The sequence below is a fragment of the Wolffia australiana genome, chromosome 4 (assembly GCF_029677425.1).
Source record: "Wolffia australiana isolate 7733 chromosome 4, ASM2967742v1".
NCBI classification, from domain to species: domain Eukaryota; kingdom Viridiplantae; phylum Streptophyta; class Magnoliopsida; order Alismatales; family Araceae; genus Wolffia; species Wolffia australiana.
Genome location: NC_135838.1, coordinates 12,873,003 through 12,884,329, shown reverse-complemented (window position 1 = coordinate 12,884,329; position 11,327 = coordinate 12,873,003). Strand labels below are relative to the sequence as shown.

The 11,327-nt window shown below is 42.7% G+C and overlaps 1 protein-coding gene across 1 annotated transcript; it reads left to right on the top strand.

The window, feature by feature from the left end:
* Positions 1-1,260: 1,260 nt before the first annotated feature.
* On the top strand, positions 1,261-6,994 carry LOC144701991 (protein neprosin-like). Its single transcript, XM_078573828.1, has 7 exons — positions 1,261-1,594; positions 2,020-2,106; positions 2,247-2,504; positions 4,209-4,373; positions 4,467-4,520; positions 5,438-5,584; positions 6,274-6,994. The coding sequence occupies exons 1-7, from the start codon at positions 1,457-1,459 to the stop codon at positions 6,649-6,651; spliced, it is 1,227 nt and encodes a 408-aa protein (XP_078429954.1). The 5' UTR covers positions 1,261-1,456; the 3' UTR covers positions 6,652-6,994.
* Positions 6,995-11,327: the final 4,333 nt, after the last annotated feature.

The following is an 11,327-nucleotide window of genomic DNA, read 5'->3' as shown; positions in this document are numbered from 1 at the left end:
CTACTGATTCATCTCCATTTCTCTTTGGGCCTACGAATCACCCAATCAAGAAGAGGAGAAGAGAAGAGAAGCTGAGTCGCAAGGAGATCGCTCTCTTCTCTGTCTCTCTCTGTCTCTCTCTCTCCCTATCTCTCTCTCAAAAGTCTCTCAAGGCAGCGGAGGGGAGAGAGGGAGGCCCATCCCCGCTGCGTTCACGAGGGCGATAGCATCAGCGAAGAAGCTCCCACGTGAACACGGAGGAGAAAAGGATAAAACAGACCCCATAAATAAGCAGATACTCCACACTCTCTTCGCAAGAATCCAAGCCTTTCTCAGTGTACGTTCGCTGCACACTGCCCTGTCCTCTCTCTCTTTCTCTCATCTCTCTGATCCTTGTTGGCACGTGTCGTTGCACCTGTGTTTCTCTCTCTATGTCGCTCTTAGACGTCGAACGACCGCCATGAGAGGACATTCTCGACGCCGCTGGAACGTGAAGGGGAGAAGAGGGAGGATTTAGTGAGAGAGATGGGGAGAAAAATAGAGAGAAACAATGAGAGAGAGATGGAGAAAGATAGAGAGAAAGAAAGCGAGAGATGGAGAAAGATAGAGACAGAGAGAGATAAAGATAGAGAGAAAGAGAGAGCGACTGAGCGAGAAAAAAGTGCATTGAAGAGAGAAGACCCGAAATTCGAAACCCCTTCTCCGACATTTCGCTCTCATTGAGATGAGGGCCTTTGTCTGGTATGAGAACAGGTGGACCCGTCTGGGCGTCCGCCACAGAGACGAGTGAGAAAAATATTAAGAGGTCGAAGAGAGGGAATTATTCTTTTCTCTCCATATTATTCTCCTTTCCGATAGATTTCCGAGTGATTTTACAGCTTAACATGCCAAATGCAAGTTTTTCGCGGCTAAGTAGCGGAGTAAAGTATCAAAATATTCAGTTTCGTCTGTGCAACCGACAAGCCCTCTCTGGGTCTCGACTGACGTACCGCCTCCTCTCTCTCCTGTCCACATCCTCATCCTCATCCTCTGCGATAATTTAAAACTCTTCTCTCTCTCTCTCTCTCTCTCTCTCTCTCTTATTTCCCGGCCTCAACGGACGAATTTGACGTTTTAATGGGAATCTGAGAGGGACGCGTGAGGGGGGGGTCACTGTGTGGGAGAGAGTACAAAGGGAAGCCAAGAGGGGAGGAGAGAGAATGGAAAGAGCAATAAAAAAAAACGAACCGGAAAGCTGGGAAAGTGTAGCAGTGGCGGAGATAGAGAGAGGGGGGGGAATAGAAGGGGGAAGAATAGGGGGGCCACTCGGAAGAAGCGCGAGAGAAACCCGCCGAAGGGGGTAGAGGAATAGCTCGAGCGGGTTTTCTTCTTCAAGCTCTATCCTCTGTGCTCGTTCTTCTTCAAGCTTTGAAGCTTGATAATGGACTAGAGGGCTTAGAAGAGGAAGAGGGCTGCATTAGTCTTCTTCTGAGCCTTAATGGGTTTCCTTCGGCTTCTTCTTCTGGTAATGGTGGTTGCTCCTTGGGCGGTCTCTTCGGCTTCTCCGGCGAGGCAGAGATTAGCCGTGAAGCGCCGCTTGAAGCGCCTAAACAAGCCCGCTGTCCATTCCATTCAAGTACGCGAGGGTTTCCCTGTTCTTCGCCTTTCTTCTCTTTCCTAGTTTCAAAAGCTTCTGCATTTGATGGGTTTTCTGGTCGCCTCATTCTTTAGCGTTTTACGGCGGAAAGATTCTAGCTTTCTCTTTGCTTTCTTCCTTTTCTTCCTCTTTTTTCTATCTAGGTTCGTCTCCGAGCCCCATTTTTGCAGCTCTTCGTTGTTCTTCTCTAATGTCATTGCTTGATTCGTCTCTTGCGTGATATTTCGCCATTACTGCTTGTTTTGGGTTGCATTTCCTGAAAAATGCTTTCTTTCTGGTTTTGAAAGAAACCCCTCATGACATTTGAGTATTCCTGTTTGAATATTATTGTAAAAATCCCTCATTTCTTTTTGAAAGGGAACTTGACTTGAAATTTCTACATGTCTGGTTTATGGCTTTTGCAGAGTCCGGATGGAGATACCATTGACTGCGTTCATGTCGCTCACCAACCTGCATTCGACCACCCTTTTCTCAAGAACCACACAGTTCAGGTCTTCTCTCTCTCTCTCTCTCTATATATATATATATATATATATATATATATATATATTTCTATATCTCACTTTCTCTATCTAGAACCTACATTCGGGGTTTGTGTTCTTCTTGAATGCTGAAGTTGTTTGTGGGTCAGATGAGGCCTTCGTTCTATCCGGAGGGGCTGAATTTAGAGAGAGAAACGAGGGTGGAATCGGAGGAGAGGGCGAGCTCAATCACTCAGCTATGGCATCTGAATGGGAGGTGCCCGGAGAATACGATCCCCATCCGACGGACGAGGGAGGAGGATCTCCTCCGTGCAAGCTCCGTCAAGAGATATGGCCGGAAGAAGCAGCGCCGCGTCGCCCGGCCTAGTTTTGCCGCTCCGGAGCCGATCAACGAGAACGGCCACCAGGTTGACAAGGACATTGCAATCTCTCTCTCTCTCTCACTATCTATCTATCTCCATATATCTATCTATCTATCTTTCTCTCTATCTATCTATTCATCTATCTTTCTATCTTTCTATTTATCTATTTCTATCTATCTATCTATCTATCTTTCTATTTATCTATCTCTATCTATCTATCTATCTATGTATTTATCTATCTATCTATCTTTCTATCTTTCTATTTATCTATCTATCTCTATCTATCTATCTATCTTTCTATCTATTTATCTATCTATCTATCTATTTATCTATCTATCTATCTATCTATTTATCTATCTATCTATCTATCTTTCTTTCTATTTATCTATCTATCTATCTATCTTTCTATTTATCGATCTATCTATCTATCTATCTTTCTTTCTTTCTATTCATCTATCTATCTATCTATTTATCTATCTATCTGTTTTTATCTCTTTCTATCTTTTTATTTATCTATTTATATCTCTATCTATCTATCTATCTATCTTTCTTTCTATTTATCTATCTATCTATCTCTATCTATCTATATCTACCTACCTCTATCTATTTATATATATATATATATATATCTTTATCTATCTCTGTCTATATCTATCCATCTCTTTCTCTTTCTCTCTCTTCCTCATAAAGCATGGTTCTCAATTTCTATCAGTTCTCTCTCATGGGTCGTGCTACTTCTCTTTATTCCGTCTCCGGCATCTCTCTCTCATGGGTCTCGATTCCTATCAGTTCTTTCTCATGGGGCGTGCTATTTCTCTTTGTTCATTCTCCCGCATCTCTATCATGGGTCTCTATTTTCTCATAAATATGTTGTCTTTTTTCAACCCCTCAGTTTTTGTCACGAATCTGTCTGTATGGCTGTCCATCTCTTTCATGAATCTCCCCAGATTGAAAATATCTGTGGAATCTTGAAATCTCTCTTAATTCATGGGCCTCAATTTCTCTCTCATGGGCCTCGCTTCATCTTGTGTTCAGTCTACAGCATATCTCTCTTGGGGCTTTATTGTTCTCACAAATTCTCGAACTTCTGTTTATCTTCCAGTCGTTTTCTCTATATATTTCTTTATGTTGTCTATCTCTCTCATGGATCTCCGCAGATGAACAAGGACCTGCGGAATCTCTCTCTCTGTAACTTACTGTGTCTCTCTTTTGCTCTGGTCACTCTCACATATCTCAGTGTTCTCGCCACTTCTCTCTGCTCACTCTCACATATCTCTTTCTCATGGGTCTCCCCAGTTTTCCTCTCAAATGTGGTCTTTTCTTCGGTCTCCAGTTTTTTTTCCTAATTTATTTCTTTTTTTTTGAAGAATTTCCTAATGTATCTCTCCGTCCAGTGTCCTGCATTTCCCCCATGTGTCTCTATTCTTCTCTAAAATTCTTGGCCATGCTTCATTCTCCACTCTTTTTCTTATGTATTTCTTCATGTTTATCTCTCTCTCTCTCACGGATCTTCCCTCTTTCCTCCAATATAGTTCTTTTATTTATCTCTCATCGTGCTCTTTGTATTCATCATTTCTTTACTTGAGTCCAACTTCCTCTCTTTATCATGGCTCCGTCTCACTGTTTCTTCTCTCTTGTTGGTCCCTCCATCTCGTTCTCTTCTATTTTCCTGGTATTTATCTTTCTTTCTTTTACTCATGAATATCTTTCTCTCATCATCTCGGTTTATCTAATGGCGATTTCATGCAGCATGCAATAGCGTACGTTGAGGGGGACAAATATTACGGCGCCCGGGCGACAATCAACGTGTGGAATCCAAAGATACAGCAGCCGAATGAGTTCAGCCTATCGCAACTTTGGATCTTGGGAGGCTCTTTTGGAGAGGATCTCAACAGCATTGAAGCAGGCTGGCAGGTACCCATCATAGACTTTGACCTTTCCCAAAAACCCATCAAAATTCCAATTGTCAACGCCCAATTTTATCGTTGACTTTTGCTTGGCCTGCAGGTCAGCCCTGATCTCTACGGAGACAACAACACCAGGCTCTTCACTTACTGGACCGTAAGCTTCTTATATGCTCCCATTTTGCTTGTTTTGCAAAAAATCTGGGGTTTTGATTGTGTTGAGTTTGGGTTTATCGTAAAGTTTCTTGTGTATCCCGCGTTTTGTTTCTTTTTTTTGGAAAAAACTTGGGGTTTTGATGGCGTTGACTTTGGCTTTATGATGAAGCTTCTTATACATCCCTCGTTTTGCTTCTCTTTTGGAAAGAAACTTGGTGTTTTGATGGTGCTGACTTTGGGTTTATGGTGAAGCTTCTTATGAATCCCCCTTTTTACTTCTTTTTTGTTTGAAAAACACTTAGGGGTTTTATAGTGCTGACTTTGGGTTTATGGTGATGCTTCCTAAGTATCCCCCTTTTTACTTCTTTTTTGTTGGAAAAAAAAACTTGTGTATTCCCCGTTTCTTGTGTATTCCCCGTTTTGCTTCTCTTTTTTTTTCGGAAAAAACTTGGGGTTTTGATGATGTTGACTTTGGGTTTATGGTGAAGATTCCTACACATCCCTCGTTTTGCTTCTCTTTTTGGAAAAAAAACTTGGGGTTTTGATGGTGCTGAATTTGGGTTTATTGTGAAGCTTCTTATGTATCCGCCTTTTTACTTCTTTTCTATTTTAAAAAAACTTTGGGGTTTGATGGTGCTGACTTTGGGTTTATGATGAAGCTTCTTATGAATCCCCCTTTTTACTTCTTTTTTGTTTGAAAATAACTTTGGGGTTTTGATGGTGTTGACTTTGGGGTTTATGGTGAAGCTTCTTATACATCCCTCATTTTGCTTCTTTTTTGAACAAAACTTGGGGTTTTGATGATGTTGACTTTGGGTTTATGGTGAAGCTGCTTATATCTAGCCAGTTTACTTCTATTTTGATAAAAAACTTTCGCTTGTGATGGTTTTAACTCTGGGTTTATGCTGAACCTTCCAGAGCGACGCGTACCAGGCAACAGGTTGCTACAACCTGCTCTGCTCAGGTTTCATTCAGGTCAGCAACAACATCGCCATGGGAGCCAGCATCTTCCCCGTCTCATCCTACCACGGCTCCCAATACGACATCAGCATCTTGATCTGGAAGGTGAGCACGACCCATCTCCGTAAACCACCGTCCGATCAATGGGTAGCCGTAAAGAACCAATCTTTGCCTTAGATTATGAGATATAATATTCTCCCAGAAAACCCAATGCTAGGCCAACAAGTAGATGCAGTTCGAGAATTCGTCTACGTTATCTTCTACCTGAAGCACGGAGTTGCTCTTTCACCGCCGACCCATCTCCTAAAACTACCGTCATATCAGTGGGTCGGCATTAAATGACAAAACCTTGCTATAAATTCTTCGATTTTTATATCCGCAGGACCCAATTCTAGGCCAACTAGTAGATGGAGCGTGAGAATAGAACTACGTAATGTAGTCTTCACATGAAGAACGTAGTTGATCTTTTACCGCTGAATTATCTCCTAAAGCCACCGATGGGTCGGCGATAGATGACAAAACTTCGCGCCAAGTTCTGAAAAGTTAATATCTGCAGGACCCAATGCTGGGCCAACTAGTTGACGCAGTTTGAGTTCATGTTCTCGCCAAAACTTTGTTCTAAATTCTGAGATATTTATATCCGCAGGACCCAAAGCTGGGCCAGCTAGTAGACGCAGTTTGAGTTCATGTAGTTATTTTACCGCCGACCCATCTCCTAAAACCACCGTCACACCAACGGGTCGGCGATAAAAGACAAGATTTTGCTTTGAATTCTGAGATATTCAATTCTGCAGGACCCAAAGCTCGGCAACTGGTGGATGCAGTTCGGGAACGACTACGTGCTGGGGTACTGGCCTGCGTTCCTCTTCTCCTACTTAGCGGACAGCGCGTCTATGGTCGAGTGGGGCGGCGAGGTGGTGAATTCAGAGCCAGACGGGCAGCACACGGCAACCCAAATGGGCAGCGGTCACTTCCCCGACGAGGGATTCGCGCGGTCGAGCTACTTCCGCAACATCCAAATCGTCGACCCTTCAAACAATCTAAGGACTCCCCGGCGATTGGGCACCTTCACCGAGCAGTCCAACTGCTACGACGTTCAGAGCGGCGACAACGACGACTGGGGCTGCTATTTCTACTTCGGCGGCCCCGGCCAGAGCGAGCGCTGCCCATGACAGAAAACCCAACTAATCAATCCTTCTTCCTCTTCTTCTTCACCTCTCCTTCAAGTGGGCTCGTTCTTCATCTGCCATCTCCTCTGCCGCTGAGAGAATCTCCGTCGTGGGGAGGATTATCTACGCCGCTTCCGCTGCCGAGATGGCATCTCAGGAGGTATATGAGAAGAGGAATAAATATCCTGGGCTTTGATAAGTTGGTCTTTGATAAGATTTTGCCCACCGCGACGCCATCAGTTGGCCTGAAACGGCCGTCTCGCAAGTGTATGGTCTTTCTTATATCTCAGGTTTTGACAGTGTCTGCCATTTTAAGTGTGAAGAGCGTCTGTGGAGTTTGTCTGTATTTCTCTCTCCTACTTCTTAGCTCCCTACATTTCTCATTTCTCTTGAGGGCAGGGTTGGCCCTTTCATGTGATTGTGGGTCTGTGCGGTGTGAATGTCCGATTTAGTGCGATTTTTTTAAGGCTTTCAAATGGACTCTTTTCCTCCTCTCTCTGTCGTTCCTCGTTCTCCTGTCTCTCTCTCGTTCTGTCTCTGTCGTTCCTCGTTCTATTGTCTCTCTCTCTGTCGTTCCTTGTTCTCTTGTCTCTCTCTCATTCCTCTCCCTCTCTCTCTCTCGTTACTCACTTTCTCTCTGGTGCTCTTCTCTCTCTCTCTCTCTCATTCCTCTATCTATCACTCTTCTCTTTCTCTCTTGCGCTCTTCTCTTGCTCTCTTGTTCCTCTCCCTCTCTCTCTCTCTCTCTCTCGTTACTCACTTTCTCTTTGGTGCTCTTCTCTCTCTCTCTCTCTCTCTCTCTCTCGTTCCTCTCTCTATCACTCTTCTCTTGGAAATGGGAAGATCTAGGATAGGCGGTCAACCTCCTGGAGAGAGCGATGTGCATGGACCTCTGGGCCTCTGGCGTTCTTCTCTCTGTCTCTCTTGTTCCTCTCTCCCTCTTTCTCTGATTCTCTCTGGAGCTCTTCTCTCTCTCGTTCATCTCTGTTTCTCTCATTTACGACAGTCGGACGACGCTCCTCTCTCAAGCGCTCTTCTCTTTCTGTGTCGTTCATCTCTCTTCCTCTCTCTCTCTCTCTCTCTCTCTCATCCCTTTCTCGCGCTCAACTCTCTCATCCTCTTTCTTGCTCTCTCTCACTCTTGTCTCTCTTCCTCTATCTCTCGGTCTCTCTTCTCTCTCTTGCTCACTATTCTCTCTCCCGCTCATTCTTCCCTCCCTCTCTTGAGCACGCAGCTCGGTCCTCTCTCGTTCTCTCATTCTTCCCTCCCGCTCATCTTTTGTTCGATTTTGTGGGATGTGCGGTCCGATTTCGTCGCACAAATACGGACCGCACATCGATCTGTGCTTTTATGCAATCTAAAAAATCGCATGCCGGCCGAAAAAACCAGACTGGACCGCACGACCTGCACTACTCGTGGGTCTTGCGACTAAAGTTCCGAACATTCGGGATGTTGACGATGGACGGGACGGGACGAAGATCGTCCTGTCTGGCGTCCGGAAAATATGCAGGGACGCAGACGGGACGGTTTTTTTGTCCGAGATCTCCTAATGGGATGATTTTTTGCGTCCCGTCTGGTTGTCTCGGGACGAATCTCTGTCCCGGTTTTCATCAGACCTCGCGGACGGGATGATTTTCATCCTGGGACGAAAAAACCATCCCGTCCGCGTAGTTCAGGATCATCCGAGATGAGGATGATGGACGTGATGGGATGAAGATCGTCCAGTTAGACCTCCAAAATTAGTGCAGGGACGCAGACGGGACGGTTTATTCGTCCAAGACCTCTAGACGGGAACCGTCCCGTCCGGAGGTCTCGGGACGAATTTCAGTCCCGATTATCATCCAACCACGCGGACGGGATGATTCTTTTTTTCTGGGACAAAAAACCGTCCCGTCCGCATCCTTGCACTATACTTGCGACGTCTCTTACGCAACCAAATTCGTGGCCAGTCCTCATTCTACATGCTTTGTCTCTAAAGATTTTTTATCGGTGTCACTCTCTCTCTTTGACCTCCCTCTTTTCTCGCACATAGCTCTATTATCGTTTCTTTCCCCCTCTCATAGTTCTCTATTTCGGTTCCTTCTGATCTCTCTTTTCACTGTTTCTTCCCTCTCCCCCTTTCCTTGATGTCTCCATCGCATTCTCTTCTATTTTTGTTTTCCCCTCTCCCTCCTATGTATTCTCTCAATGGGTATTTATATTTCCCTCTTCTTATTAATCTCTCTTTCTCGAGATCAAATGGTTATTTGTTTCCCTCGGACATACGGAACAGCAGATAAACTGTAAGTCTGGGTTAAGATGTTGTTTCAAGATTCTGATTTGTGCAACAAAATTTATATATTTTTCTTGCTATCTACTAAATGAGTAAGGGCATAATACACAGACAAGATGTTAGCAAAAGTCAACTTTTTGTGACCAATATATTTAGTTTTTTTAGAAGTATTTTTATTTTTTGGATTATGATTTTATAATTTTCAATAAAAACACACGCACACCAATTAAGAATTATTAGAATAAATATTTATATTCAAAGAAATTATATTAGTTTTCAAATATTTCACATAAAATTTTAGTAGATTTTAGGGCAAAAAGTGAGTTATGAATGACTAGTATATTTGAATTGTCAAAACAAAAACTTAATGTAAGAGTAGAAGCTCCAAAAGGAGAATCCGGCATTTTTCTGATAGGAGATCAGAACGTTTTCCCTTGGAGATGGAGAATTCGTCCTCCAGGTTTTATCAATTTACAAATCTTGCCTCAGCTAGTTAAAAAGATGAAATTGGCTGATATCATGACGATACTAGTCAGTAGTTTCTATAGTTATGATTTTCCATAGATACTGATTCATACTAAGATTCAGTCTCAGGTTTTAATGGAAGAATTTAATAAGTTCCCAAAAATTGAAGATACAGATCAAGAAATTGAATTTAAATTATTTGTGGAAACATATGAATTGGCAGAACCCTTGATAAAAGAAAGAGATGCTGTGTATGAATCACTCACATATTCGTCTGAATTATATGTCCTTGCGGTCAATCAACCTGCTCAAGGCACATCTGTTAATCAACCTGCTCCAGGGACCGTGCCTCCAGGTAACGAAGTTAAGCCATCTAATCCTCTCACACACCATTCTTATAAACCTGATGAAGGAAGCTAGCTTGTGCTTTACAAGCGGCAGTTGCGGTCACTCTTGTACAGAGCTAGCGCAGTTCGAGGGGCAGTGCACTGCAAGAGGCAATCGGCAGAATTGAGATGTAGCTAGTGAAGCATTAGAAATTTTTAAAATTTTTCTACCAAAAGTTTTTGAGCCATTGTGGGTGGCATTAGAAAGGCTTATATCCAGTTGTTCTTCCTAAATAGAACAACTACAAGACAAAAGGGTGATAAATAAGATTGGGCATCCTTCAATAGTTGGGCCTCTTATTCTGATCCAAGTTGTGGCTTAGACTTCTCCTTCAATAGTTGGGCCTCTACATTTCTCATTTCCCTTGTGGGTCTTGTGATGTCTCTCCGTTAAGACTCCATTTCTCTCACATGGGTCTCTATTTTTGTACCAAATTCGTGGCCAGTCCTCATTCTACATGTGTCTCTATGAATGTGTTTATGGGTCTCTCTCTCTCTCTCTCTCTCTCTCTCTCTCTCTCTCTCTCCCTCTCTCTCTCTCTCTCTCTCACATAGCTCTATTATTCAGCTCTCGCTGTCCTCCTTGTAAACATTGTTCCTTTGCCTGTGCGTTTTTCCCCCACTTATAGTCTCTTTTTTCGCCTTCACATGGCTCCTTTTTACTGTTTCTTCTTTCTCATTGCTCTTGCTCTCTCTCCCTCCCTCTCTGCTCCTTAATGTCTCCATCACATTCCCTTGTATTTTCGATGTTCCCTCTCTGCTATGTGTTCTCTCAATGAGTATTTATCTTTCCCTCTTTTCATTAATCACTCTCTATATCTCTCTCTCTCTCTTATTCTCAGGATATGGAATGGGTTATTTCTTTCTGCCATGGAATAATGGAGCAGATGATACAATAGAAATCAGGGTTAAGATTCCAATTTAAAGTTCTGATATGTCCAACAAAGTTTATAAAAATTTTCAAACTAACCACATAGTGAGTAAGGGTAGAAGATAGAAAGAATAGATAATGAAAAAAAGTATTTTTTGTTACAAATATATTTAGATTTTTATGAAAGTATTTATATACTTTTGGCTTATGATTTTATTACAATAAGTACAAATGCACACTAATTAACAATAATTTAATTGAATATTAATTTTTAAGATCAATTATATTTGTTTAGAATAGTTTAAAGACTTTTTAATAAGATTTTTAAGGGCAAGAAATGAGTCATGAATAAATAGAATAGATTCACTTGTGCTTTGCGGGCGGCAGTTGTGGACAATCTTCCACAGAGCTAGCGGCAGTTGGAGGAGGGGCAGTGCACCATGAGCCGCGAGCAGAACAATTGGGCTGTGGCAAGTGATGCATCAGAAATATTGTATGTTTTCCAACAAAAAAGGTTTTGAGCCACTAATGCATCAGAAAGGTTACATATAGTCTATCTTCCTAAATACACAAAAGACAAGACAAAAATAAGATAAATTAGGTTGAACACATTGAACCCTTTGTTTCTTTGGTAAAGACTGGAGGTGGTTTTATGGGACAAAACTAAAGGATGTGATCCAAAGAG